Raw genomic sequence first — 13,130 nt, 5'->3', positions numbered from 1 at the left:
AGGCCATGCAGAGGGTCTGTTCATCAGCTGTGGGGGTGAGTGTGGGCCCTATAGGGTGTCTAGGGGGCGCTATGGGTTGTCTACAGGGGTCTATAGGGCCCTATGGATTGTCTATGGGGGTGTATGGGGTGTCTATGGGGTGTTTATGGGGTGCTGTGGGGTGTCTGGCGCACTAGGGGATGTCTGGGGGGCTCTATGGGGTGGCTACTGGGTGGCTGTGGGGCTCTAGGGGATGTCTGGGGGGCTCTATGGGGTGGCTACTGGGTGTCTAGGGCGCTGTGGGGTGCTATGGGCTCTGTGTGGCTACTTAGGGGGTCCTATGGATCCAGTTATGGGTCTTGTGGGGTTACTTATGGGTCCTGTGGGTCTATATATGACTTCTGTGGGTTTATTTGTGAGTCTTATGAGGCTACATATGGGTCCTGTGGGTCTAGATACAGGTCCTGTGGGTTTACTTATGGGTCCAGTCAGCCTAGTTATGGGTCGTGTGGGTCTAGATATGGGTCCTATGGGTTTACTTTGGGTCCTGTGGGTCTACACATGGGTCTAATGGGTTTATTTATGGGTCTTGTGGGTCTCCATATGGGCCCTAAGGGGCTCTATGGGAAGCCCCCCGTGCCCCACTGCCCTTTGCCCCTGTTTTCTCTCCCCACCTTCCCATCAGCCCCTGCTGCGTCCAAAGTCCATTTCCAGGGTCCCCCCTCCCTATGGGGCTGCCCCACACCCCCCAGCCCAATGGGGTGGCAGTGGGGTTCAATGGGATGGCTATGGGGTTCAATGGGGTGGCTATGGGGCTCTGTGGGGTTCAACGGGGTTTCTGTGGGGGTCAGTTGGGTGGCTATGGGGTCAGTGGGGTGGCTATGGGGGTCAATGGGGTGGCTTATGGGGCTCTATGGGGGTCAGTGGAGCAGCTATGGGGTATCTACGGGGTCAATGGACTGTCTATGGGGGTCAATGGAGTGGCTGTGGGGTGTCTATGGGGCAGCTATAGGGTGTCTATGGGGCGGATATGGGGTGTCTATGGGGAGGCTATAGGGTGCCGTGGGGTGGCTGTGGGGTGTCTATGGGCCTCTATGGGGGTTTATGGCGGGGTACAGGCAGCGTGTTGCTGCACATCCACCAGGGGGCGGTAGTATAGTGCCGGAGAGGGGCGGGGTCAGCCGAGGCCACGCCCCCTCTGCTCTGTGGGTCTGTATGGGATCTCTATTGGTTTCTATGGGTCCCTGTGTGTCCCTATGGGTCTCAATGTGTCCCTGTAGGTCTCTATGGGTCCCTGTGTGTCCCTATGGGTCTCAATTAGTTCCTATGTGTTCGTATGGTTCTGTGTGTCCCTATGGGTCTCAATGTGTCCCTGTGTGTCTCTATGGGTCTCAATGAGTCCCTGTGGGTCTCTATGGGTCTCAATGTGTCCCTAGGGGTCCCTGTGGTTCCCTATGGGTCTCAATGTGTCCCCTATGGGTTCCTTTAGTTCCCTATGGGTCCCTATGTGTCTCAGTGTGTCCCTATGGGTCCCAGTGGGTCTCAATGTGTCCCTTTGGTTCCCTATGTGTCCCTATGGGTCCCTATGTTTCCCTATGTGTCCCTATGGGTCTCAGTGGGTCTCAATGTGTCCCTTTGGTTCCCTATGTGTCCCTATGGGTCCCAGTGGGTCTCAATGTGTCCCTTTGGTTCCCTATGTGTCCCTATGGGTCTCAGTGGGTCTCAATGTGTCCCTTTGGTTCCCTATGTGTCCCTATGGGTCCCAGTGGGTCTCAATGTGTCCCTATGTGTCCCAGTGGGTCTCAATGTGTCCCTATGTGTCTCAGTGGGTCTCAATGTGTCCCTATGGTTCCCTATGTGTCCCAGTGTGTCTCAGTGGGTCTCAATGTGTCCCTATGTGTCCCTATGGTTCCCTATGTGTCCCAGTGTGTCTCAGTGCCCCCCCGTCCCCAGGTGCGGCCCCCGTGCCTTCCCCCCGCGGTTGCTGTGCACGGTGCCGGGCGCGGACGCCCCCATCGCGGCCTCCCTGGAGGGGGGAGCGGAGGCGCTGCGGGCGCTGCCCCCCCCGGCCCGGGCCTTCGTGGAGGAGGGGGCTCGGCTCTGCCGGCCCCGCGCCCTCTGCCTCTGCGACGGCTCCGCCAGCCAGGCCAGCGCCCTCCTGCGGGAGCTCAGCAGCAGCGGCACCGTGCGGGCCCTGCCCCACAGGGACAACTGGTGAGGGGCGTCTGGGGGGGGATAGGGGGCTCTATGGGGGATAGGGGGCTCTGGGGGGGCTCTGTGGGGGGGATAGGGGGCTCTGGGGGGGCTCTGGGGGGGATAGGGGGCTCTGGGGGGGGATAGGGGGCTCTATGGGGGCTCTGGGGGGGGATAGGGGGCTCTGGGGGGCTCTGGGGGGGATAGGGGGCTCTGTGGGGGCTCTGGGGGGGGATAGGGGGCTCTATGGGGGGATAGGGGGCTCTGGGGGGGCTCTGGGGGGGATAGGGGGCTCTGGGGGGGATAGGGGGCTCTGGGGGGGGATAGGGGGCTCTGGGGGGGCTCTGGGGGGGATAGGGGGCTCTGTGGGGGCTCTGGGGGGGGATAGGGGGCTCTGTGGGGGCTCTATGGGGGATAGGGGGCTCTGTGGGGGCTCTATGGGGCTCTGTAGGGTGTCTGGGGGGGATATGGGGCTCTGTGGGGTGACTGTGGGGGGATATGGGGCTCTATGGGGTATCTATGGGGCTCTGTGGAGGTCTGTGGGGCTCTGTGGGCCTATGGAGGTTTATGGGGGTCCGTGGGGTCTCTGTGGTCTCTCTATGGGTCCCTGTGTGTTCCTATGGGGTCTCTATTGGTCTCTCTATGAGTGCCTATGCGTCTTTATACGGGTCTTGTGGTGTCTATGGGTCTCTCTGGGTCCCTCTATGGGTTGCTATGGCTCTGTATGGGTTCCTCTATGGGTCACTATGGTTCGCTATGGGTCCCTCCATGGGTCTCTCTGTGGGTCCCTCTGTGTCCCTCCATGTGTCGCTATGGGTCTCTGTGGGTCACTATGGGTCCCTCTGGGTCCCTCCATGTGTCGCTATGGGTCTCTGTGGGTCACTGTGGGTCCCTCTGTGTCCCTCCATGTGTCGCTATGGTTCGCTGTGGGTCACTATGGGTCCCTCTGGGTCCCTCCATGTGTCGCTATGGGTCTGTGCCCCACAGCTGGCTGGCCTGGACGGACCCCCGGGACGTGGCGCGCGTGGAGGGGCGCACGGTGCTGGTGACGCCGCGGCCCGAGGACGCCGCCCCACAGGCCTCCCCCGCGCCAGGGGGCGCTGTGGCGCACAGCCTGCTGGGCAACTGGATGAGCCCCGACGAGCTGCAGCGCGCCATGGACGCCCGCTTCCCGGGCTGCATGGAAGGTGTGGGCCCCGTGGGTCTGCCCCACACCTCCCTCCTTTGCCCGTCAAATTCCCCCTTTTCCCAAGTTTGCTCCAAATTTTACCACTTTCCCACAGTTTTTCAGCCAAATTTCCCCAAATTTCTCCAAATTTCCCCAAATTTCCCCGGTTTTTCCTGCAAGTTTTGGCTGAACTCCCTCAGTTTTACCCAAATTTCACCCATTTCCCCACAGTTGTTCCCCAGTGTTAACCCGTTTCACAAATCTAGCCCAAATTTTCCCAAACTTCACCCAATTTCCTCAAAATTTTTACCCCAAATTTCCAAAAAATCTCTCCGTTTTTACCCAGGGCTTACCAAAGTTGCCCTCAGTTTTCCCCAAGTTTCCTGATTTTTATGCAAATTTATCCAATTTTCCCCAAAATTTTACCCAGTTTCCTTAAAATTTCACCAAGTTTTACCCAGTTTCCTTAAAATTTCACCAAATTTCACCAAATTTTTCAAAAATACCCAAAAATTTGCAGTTTTTCCCGATTTTCACCAAATTTTCCCAGTTTTCCCCCAAATTTTCCCGTTTTTTCCCCAAATTTTCCCGATGCCCCCTCCCCATGACCCTGCCTCCCCCCCAGGCCGCACCATGTACGTGATCCCCTTCCTGATGGGCCCCCCCGGGTCGCCCCTGTCCCGCCCGGGGCTGCAGCTCACGGACTCTGCCTACGTGGCCGCCTCCATGCGCATCATGACCCGCGTCGGGGCCCACTTCCTGCCTTCATCCTCCTCCTCCTCCTCATCGTCATCATCCTCGGCCGATGACTTCGTGCGATGCCTGCACTCTGTGGGGAGGCCTCGCGACGGTGAGCGGCCCAAAACGATCCAAACCCGGGCTTATTGACCCCAAAAACACACCCAAAGCAGGCTTGTTGGCCCAAAACCACCCTGAAAATGGTGTTATTGACCCAAAACCACCCTGAAAATGGTGTTATTGACCCCAAAACCACACCCAAAGCAGGCTTGTTGGCCCAAAACCACCCTGAAAATGGTGTTATTGACCCCAAAAACACACCCAAAGCAGGCTTGTTGGCCCAAAACCACCCTGAAAATGGTGTTATTGACCCAAAACCACCCTGAAAATGGTGTTATTGACCCCAAAAACACACCCAAAGCAGGCTTGTTGGCCCAAAACCACCCTGAAAATGGTGTTATTGACCCCGAAAACACGCACAAAGCAGGCTTATTGACCCGAAAACAGGCTTCTTGACCCCAAAAATGCCCTGAAAATGGTGTTACCCCAAAACACCCTGAAAATGGGTTTCCCCCATTTCTAACCCATTTCCCCCATTCCTAACCCCTTTTTTTCCAATTTCCCTCGTTGCTAACCCATTTCTCACTCATCTTTCCCCATTTCCCCATTTTAACCCGTGTTATCCCCATTTCAAACCCATTTTTCCTCATTTCTCTCCTATTTCTAACCCATTTCTACGCCATTTTTTCCCCATTTCTAACTTATTTTTCCCCATTTCCAACCCGTTTTCCCCATTTCCCCCCATTTTCCCCATTTCCCACTCATTTTTCCTCATTTCTAACCCATTTCCGCCCGTTTTTCCCCATTTCCCCCCATTTCTAACCCATTTCCCCCCGTTTCCCCACATTTCCCCCCATTTTTCCCCATTTCCCCCCATTTCCCCCATTTCTAACCCATTTTTCCCCATTCCCCCCCATTTTTCCCCATTTCCCCCTCATTTTTCCCCACTTTTCCCCATTTCTAACCCATTTCTAACCCATTTTTCCCCATTTCTAACCCATTTCTAACCCATTTCTAACCCATTTCTAACCCATTTCTAACCCATTTCTAACCCATTTTTCCCCATTTCTAACCCATTTTTCCCCATTTCTAACCCATTTCTAACCCATTTTTCCCCATTTCTAACCCATTTCTAACCCATTTCTAACCCATTTCTGACCCATTTCTATCCCATTTCTGACCCATTTCTAACCCATTTCTGACCCATTTCTAACCCATTTTTCCCCATTTCTAACCCATTTCTAACCCATTTTTCCCCATTTCTAACCCATTTCTAACCCATTTCTGACCCATTTCTAACCCATTTCTGACCCATTTCTATCCCATTTCTGACCCATTTCTAACCCATTTCTGACCCATTTCTAACCCATTTTTCCCCATTTCTAACCCATTTTTCCCCATTTCTAACCCATTTTTCCCCATTTCTAACCCATTTCTAACCCATTTCTAACCCATTTCTAACCCATTTCTAACCCATTTTTCCCCATTTCTAACCATTTCTAACCCATTTCTGACCCATTTCTACCCATTTCTAACCCATTTCTGACCCATTTCTGACCCATTTCTATCCCATTTCTAACCCATTTCTAACCCATTTTTCCCCATTTCTATCCCATTTCCTAACCCATTTCTAACCCATTTCTAACCCATTTCTAACCCATTTTTCCCCATTTTTCCCCATTTCTAACCCATTTCTGACCCATTTCTGACCCATTTCTATCCCATTTCTAACCCATTTCTATCCCATTTCTAACCCATTTCTAACCCATTTTTTCCCCATTTTTCCCCATTTCTAACCCATTTCTGACCCATTTCTGACCCATTTCTATCCCATTTCTATCCCGTTTCTAACCCATTTCTAACCCATTTCTAACCCATTTCTGACCCATTTCTATCCCATTTCCAACCCATTTCTATCCATTTCTAACCCATTTCTAACCCATTTCTAACCCATTTCTAACCCATTTCTAACCCATTTTTCCCCATTTCTAACCCATTTTTCCCCATTTCTAACCCATTTCTAACCCATTTTTCCCCATTTCTAACCCATTTCTAACCCATTTCTAACCCATTTCTGACCCATTTCTATCCCATTTCTGACCCATTTCTAACCCATTTCTGACCCATTTCTAACCCATTTTTCCCCATTTCTAACCCATTTCTAACCCATTTTTCCCCATTTCTAACCCATTTCTAACCCATTTCTGACCCATTTCTAACCCATTTCTGACCCATTTCTATCCCATTTCTGACCCATTTCTAACCCATTTCTGACCCATTTCTAACCCATTTTTCCCCATTTCTAACCCATTTTTCCCCATTTCTAACCCATTTTTCCCCATTTCTAACCCATTTCTAACCCATTTCTAACCCATTTCTAACCCATTTCTAACCCATTTTTCCCCATTTCTAACCCATTTCTAACCCATTTCTGACCCATTTCTACCCATTTCTAACCCATTTCTGACCCATTTCTGACCCATTTCTATCCCATTTCTAACCCATTTCTAACCCATTTTTCCCCATTTCTATCCCATTTCTAACCCATTTCTAACCCATTTCTAACCCATTTCTAACCCATTTCTAACCCATTTTTCCCCATTTTTCCCCATTTCTAACCCATTTCTGACCCATTTCTGACCCATTTCTATCCCATTTCTAACCCATTTCTATCCCATTTCTAACCCATTTCTAACCCATTTTTTCCCCATTTTTCCCCATTTCTAACCCATTTCTGACCCATTTCTGACCCATTTCTATCCCATTTCTATCCCGTTTCTAACCCATTTCTAACCCATTTCTAACCCATTTCTGACCCATTTCTATCCCATTTCCAACCCATTTCTATCCCATTTCTATCCCATTTCTATCCCATTTCCAACCCATTTCTGACCCATTTCTATCCCATTTCTAACCCATTTCTATCCCATTTCTGACCCATTTCTATCCCATTTCCAACCCATTTCTACCCCGTCCCCATCCCCATCCCCGCGCCGCGGGTGCCCGGTGCAGGCGCGGTGGAGGTGCCGTCGTGGCCCTGCGACCCGTCCCGCACGCTCATCGCCCACGACCCGCGGCGCCGCCGCATCGTCTCCTACGGCAGCGGCTACGGCGGCAACTCCCTGCTGGGCAAGAAGAGCTTCGCGCTGCGCATGGCGGCCGGCCTGGCCCGCGCCGAGGGGTGGCTGGCAGAGCACATGCTGGTGCGGCCGCCAGGGGGTCCTGGGGGCGTCGAACGGGGTGGACGGGGGTTGTAACGGGGTGTAACGGGGTTATAACGGGGTGTAAGGGGGTTATAACGGGGTGTAATGGGGTTATAACGGGGTGTAACGGGGTGTAATGGGGTTATAACAGGGTGTAATGGGTGTAAGGGGTTATAACGGGGTGTAATGGGGTTATAACGGGGTGTAATGGGGGTGTAAGGGGTTATAACGGGGTGTAATGGGGTTATAACGGGGTGTAATGGGTGTAAGGGGTTATAACGGGGTGTAATGGGGTTATAACGGGGTGTAATGGGGTGTAAGGGGGTTATAATGGGGTGTAAGGGGGTTATAATGGAGTGTAAGGGGGTGTAAGGGGGTGTAATGGGGTTATGGGGGATAATGGGGTGTAATGGGGCTGATGGGGTTATAATGGGGTGTAATGGGTTATAATGGGGTTTAATGGGGTGTAATGGAGTTATAATGGGGTTTAATGGGGGATATTTGGTGTCATGGGGATAATGGGTTTTAATGGGGTTTAAATGGGGTTTTAATGAGGTTAGAATGGGGTTTAATAGTGTCTTAATGGATTATAATGGATTATAATAAGTTATAATGCGGTTTAATGAGGTATAATGGGTTGTAATGGGATGTAATGGGGTTTTAATGGATTATAAGGGAGTGTTCTGGGATTATAAGAAGCTATAATGGGTTTATACTGGGGTGTAATGGGTTTACACTGGGGTGATTTTGGATGGATTTTGACAGGTTTTGGGGTGATTTCCGTTCCCTTTTGCCCATTTTTGACCTGTTTTCCCCCATTTTTGTGTCGTCCCCCCCCATAGATCGTGGGGTTTGAGGACCCCCGGGGCCGCAAGCGGTACCTGGCGGGCGCCTTCCCCAGTGCCTGCGGCAAAACCAACCTGGCCATGATGCGGGCGGCCCTGCCCGGCTATCACGTGACCTGCGTGGGCGATGACATCGCCTGGATGCGCTTCGACCACCAAGGTGGGGCCCGACCCACACGTGTGGGGCTCAGCGCCTGTGGGGCGGGCCCATAGGGCTGTGGGCGTTGGGCGTCAATGGCTATGGGGTTGCACCGTCAGTGATGGGTTTGTTGGGTAGTAGGGGTCACAGAGCTGTTGGCCCCATTGATTCCAGTTGAACCCCATTGAGTCCCATTGAACCCCATTGATTCCCATTCATTCCCAAGGACCCCATTGAACCCCATTGATAGCCATTCACCCCATTGATTCCTATTGATACCCATTGACCCCATTGATTTCCCGTTGACTCCCATTGAACCCCATTGACTCCCATTGAACCCCATTGATTCCATTGATTCTTATTGATCCCACTGAACCCCTGTGATTCCCATTGAACCCCATTGACCCCATTGATTCCCATTGATTCTTATTGACCCCATTGAACCCCAATGATTCCCATTGAACCCCATTGACCCCATTGATTCCCATTGATTCTTATTGACCCCATTGAACCCCAATGATTCCCATTGAACCCCATTGACCCCATTGATTCCCATTGATTCTTATTGACCCCATTGAACCCCAATTATTCCCATTGAACCCCATTGATTCCCATTGATTCTTATTGACCCCATTGAACCCCAAATGATACCCATTGAATCCCATTGACCCCATTGATTCCCATTGATTCTTATTGACCCCATTGAACCCCAATTATTCCCATTGAACCCCATTGACCCCATTGATTCCCATTGATTCTTATTGACCCCATTGAATGCCAGTGATTCCCATTGACCCCATTCATTCCCATTGACCCCACTGATTCCTGATGACCCCATTGAACCCCATTGATTCCCATTGAACCCCATTCATTCCCATTGACCCCATTGATTCCTGATGACCCCATTGATACGTATTTGATCCCATTGACCCCATTGATTCCCATTTAACCCCATTGCCCCCCATTTACCCCATTGCCCCCCAGGCCGCCTCCGCGCCATCACCCCGAGTGCGGCTTCTTCGGGGTGGCCCCGGGCACGTCGGAGGCCACCAACCCGGTGGCCATGGCCACCATCCGCCGCGACACCATCTTCACCAACGTGGGGCTCACCAGCACCGGCGACGTCTATTGGGAGGGCATCGGCCAATCCCTGCCGCCCGACGTCACCCTCACCTCCTGGCGCGGCCAATCCTGGAAGCCCGGTGAGGCTCCGCCCCCCCACCCAACCCATTGAAACCCACGGGAATGCGGCTGCTCTCTGATTGGTCCCTTCCTTTCATCCCGCTCTGTGATTTGTCCATCCCCCCATCGCCGCTCTCTGATTGGTGCTTTACCCCCATCACCACTCTCTGATTGGTCCATCCCCTCCAACCCCGCTCTCTGATTGGTCCATCCCCTCCATCCCTGCTCTCTGATTGGTCCATCCCCTCCATCCCTGCTCTCTGATTGGTCCATCCCCTCCATCCCTGCTCTCTGATTGGTCCATCCCCTCCATCCCTGCTCTCTGATTGGTTCATCCCCTCCATCCTGCTCTCTGATTGGTCCATCCGCCCCATCCCTGCTCTCTGATTGGTCCATTCCCTCCATCCCCACTCTCTGATTGGTCCATCCCCCCCATCCCTGCTCTCTGATTGGTCCACCCCCCCCCCCATACCCGCTCTCTGGTCCATCCCCTCCATCCCCGCTCTCTGATTGGTCCATCCTCTCCATCCCCACTCTCTGATTGGTCCACCCCCCCCCCCCCATCCCCGCTCTCTGATTGGTCCATCCCCTCCATCCCCGCTCTCTGATTGGTCCATCCCCTCCATCCCTGCTCTTTGATTGGTCCGTTCTCCCCCCAGGTGACCCCGAGCCCTGCGCCCACCCCAACGCCCGCTTCTGTGCCCCGGCCTCCAACTGCCCCAGCCTGGACCCGGCCTGGGAGGACCCCGAGGGCGTCCCCATTGACGCCATCATCTTCGGGGGGCGGCGCCCCGAGGGTGAGGCTCCGCCCCCTTCACCCCCCACCCCCCTCCCCGTCAGCCAATAGGGTTACAGCGTGGCTCTGACGTCACAATGGGCCCCGTTTCCAGGCGTCCCATTGGTGTTCGAGGCCTTCAGCTGGGAGCACGGCGTCTTCCTGGGCAGCGCCATGCGGAGCGAGGCCACTGCTGCCGCTGAGCACAAGGGTAGGGACCATAACCGGGGCCTCTGCCCCCTAACCAGGCCCTAGGGACCCATAAACCAGGGCCTTGGGACGCTTAACAGGGGCTTGGGACTCACAACCAGGGCCTGTGACCCATAACCAGGTCCTAGCACCCCATTATCACCCCCATCACCATCTAACCCCATAACCGCCTCCCAGTGCCCCATAACCACCTCCCATCACCCCATAGCCCCATCCCGTTCCTCCGTAAGTGCCCCATAGCCACCCCCTATCACCCCATCACCCCTCCCCTTGCCTGTCAGTGCCCATCACCCCCTCCACTGCCCCATAAGTGTCCCATAACCCCCCGTATGCCGCCCCCCCCCCCCCCCTTGCCCCACAGGCCGGCAGCTGCTCCACGACCCCTTGGCCATGCGCCCTTTCTTCGGCTACAACGCGGGGCAGCACCTCCAGCACTGGTTGGACGTCGGGGCCCGCGCCGGCGCCCGCCCGCCCCGCATCTTCCACGTCAATTGGTTCCTGCGCGACCAATCGGGAGCCTTCGTGTGGCCGGGCTTCGGGCACAACGCCCGCGTGCTGGCCTGGATCTGCGCCCGCGTCGGCGGCGAGGCCGGCGCCGTGGCCACCCCCATCGGGTTGATCCGGAGGAGGGGGCCCTGGAGCTGGGGGGGCTGCGGGGGCTGCGGCACCGGGACCTCTTCCCCATGGATCGGCCCTTCTGGGAGCGGGAGTGCCGCGAGCTCAGGGCCTTCTATGGGGAGCACTTCGGGAAGCACCTGCCCAGGGAGGTCATGGCGCAGCTGGAGGCGCTGGAGGGCAGGCTCCGCAAGATGTAGGCCGCCGATTGGCCCGCGCGGGGGGCGGGCCGGTGGCCAATCCGCAGCCACGAGGCCGCGTGGTTGGGCGATGGGGTTGGGCCGCGGGTGGTCATCGGCGCCGCTGGGCAACGGGGATGGGTGTCATCATGGGCAATGGGTAGGTGTCATGGTTGGCCAATGGGGATGGGTGTCTTCATGGGCTATGGGTAGGTGTCGTGGTTGGCCAATGGGGATGGGTGTCATCATGGGCAATGGGTAGGTGTCATGGTTGGCCAATGGGGATGGGTGTCTTCATGGGCTATGGGTAGGTGTCATGGTTGGCCAATAGGGATGGGTGTCTTCATGGGCAATGGATAGGTGTCATGGTTGGGCAATGGGGATGGGTGTCTTCATGGGCAATGGGTAGGTGTCATGGTTGGGCAATGGGGATGGGTGGCATCGTGGTTGGCCAATGGGGATGGGTGTCATGGTTGGCCAATGGGGATGGGTGTCTTCATGGGCAGTGGGGATGGGTGGCATTGTGGGCAATGGGGATGGGTGCCATCATGTTTGGCCAGTGGGGATGGGTATCATGTTGGTTGGCCAATGGGGATGAGCAATGGGTGGTTATCAGCGTGGTTGGCCAATGGGGTTGGGTGACATCATGGGCAATGGGTAGGTGTCATGGTTGGCCAATGGGGATGGGTATCGTTGGTTGGCCAGTGGGGATGAGCAATGGGTGGTTATTGGCGTGGTTGGCCAATCAGCACTCATTTGATAGCATGGTTGGCCAATGGAGATGAGCAATGGGTGGGTATCATCATGGTTGGCCAATGGGGATGGGTATCATGTTGGTTGGCCAATGGGGATGAGCAATGGGTGGGCATCATCATGGTTGGGCAATGGGGATGGGCAGCGTCATGGGTGGGCATCATCGAGGTTGGCCAATCAGCACCCATTTGACATCGTGGTTGGCCAATGGGGATGGGCAGTGGGTGGTCATCAGCGTGGTTGGCCAATCAGCACCCATTTGACATCATGGTTGGTCAATGGGGATGGGCAATGGGTGGGCACCCTCATGGTTGGGCAATGGGTGCCCATTAGTTGACCAACGGCCAATCAGCACCCATTGGGCGCCATGGTTGACCAATGGCTATGGCCATGGGCGCCATCGTGGTTGACCAATGGGTGCCGTCATTGGGTGCCCACGGCCGCCATCCTGCTCACATCCCATTGGCCGCCGTGTGCCCAGCGCCTCTCCTCATTGGCCAGCCACCACCTCACCCCCTGCCAAACCCCAACCCTTGCGGCGCTCTGATTGGCCCTCGGCGGAGCTCCACGCACCCATTGGCTGAGAGATGGTCCCACCCTCCCATTGGCCAATGGGAGGAGGCAGCGCTTTCATGGACCAATAAAGTAGCCCCTTAAAGGGGGGGCGTGGCTTTGTTTGAACCGCGGTCACGTGTCCTTATTGGGGCGGTGTCTATAGTGACGTCAGAGGGGCGGGGCTTACCTGCGGAGGATCCAAAACCCATTGGGGGGGGGGGGTTAAAGGGCACCAAGAGGGAGGGGCCAAACGCCCCCCGCAGCAGCCAATCAGGAGCCACCCTCTACACCCTTATCAGCCAATCGGGAGCCGCCCTGCCGACGCACCTGTAACAGCCAATCAGCAGCCGCCGCTTATCGCGCTCTGTCTCTCTCTCTCTCTCTCTCTCCCCCCTCCCATTTAACAGCCAATCAGCAGCCGGCTCTTATCGCTCTCCCCTCCCCCCCCAGCAGGCTCCCTTTGCCCTGCGCACGTGACCTCCCCCATGTCCAATCAGCGCCCGCCCCTCCCCTCCGCCGTGCGTGGCCACGCCCCC

At 55.2% G+C, this 13,130-nt stretch overlaps 1 protein-coding gene across 1 annotated transcript; it reads left to right on the top strand.

The window, feature by feature from the left end:
• Window positions 1-2,000: 2,000 nt before the first annotated feature.
• LOC133264119 (phosphoenolpyruvate carboxykinase [GTP], mitochondrial-like) lies at window positions 2,001-11,307 on the top strand. The gene is given in 11 exon segments (XM_061444049.1): window positions 2,001-2,193; window positions 3,160-3,359; window positions 3,966-4,184; window positions 7,151-7,341; window positions 8,184-8,346; window positions 9,310-9,324; window positions 9,327-9,527; window positions 10,167-10,304; window positions 10,398-10,493; window positions 10,854-11,108; window positions 11,111-11,307. Coding segments are annotated over 10 exon segments (1,533 nt in total). The 5' UTR covers window positions 2,001-2,193; window positions 3,160-3,301.
• Window positions 11,308-13,130: the final 1,823 nt, after the last annotated feature.

The sequence above is a fragment of the Pezoporus flaviventris genome, unplaced genomic scaffold (assembly GCF_033815535.1).
Source record: "Pezoporus flaviventris isolate CSIRO_AGI_PZ_B2104156 unplaced genomic scaffold, CSIRO_AGI_Pfla_v1 ptg000616l, whole genome shotgun sequence".
Taxonomy (NCBI): domain Eukaryota; kingdom Metazoa; phylum Chordata; class Aves; order Psittaciformes; family Psittacidae; genus Pezoporus; species Pezoporus flaviventris.
Note: the sequence above shows the minus strand (reverse complement) of the source record. Positions and strands in the feature narration are given on the sequence as shown.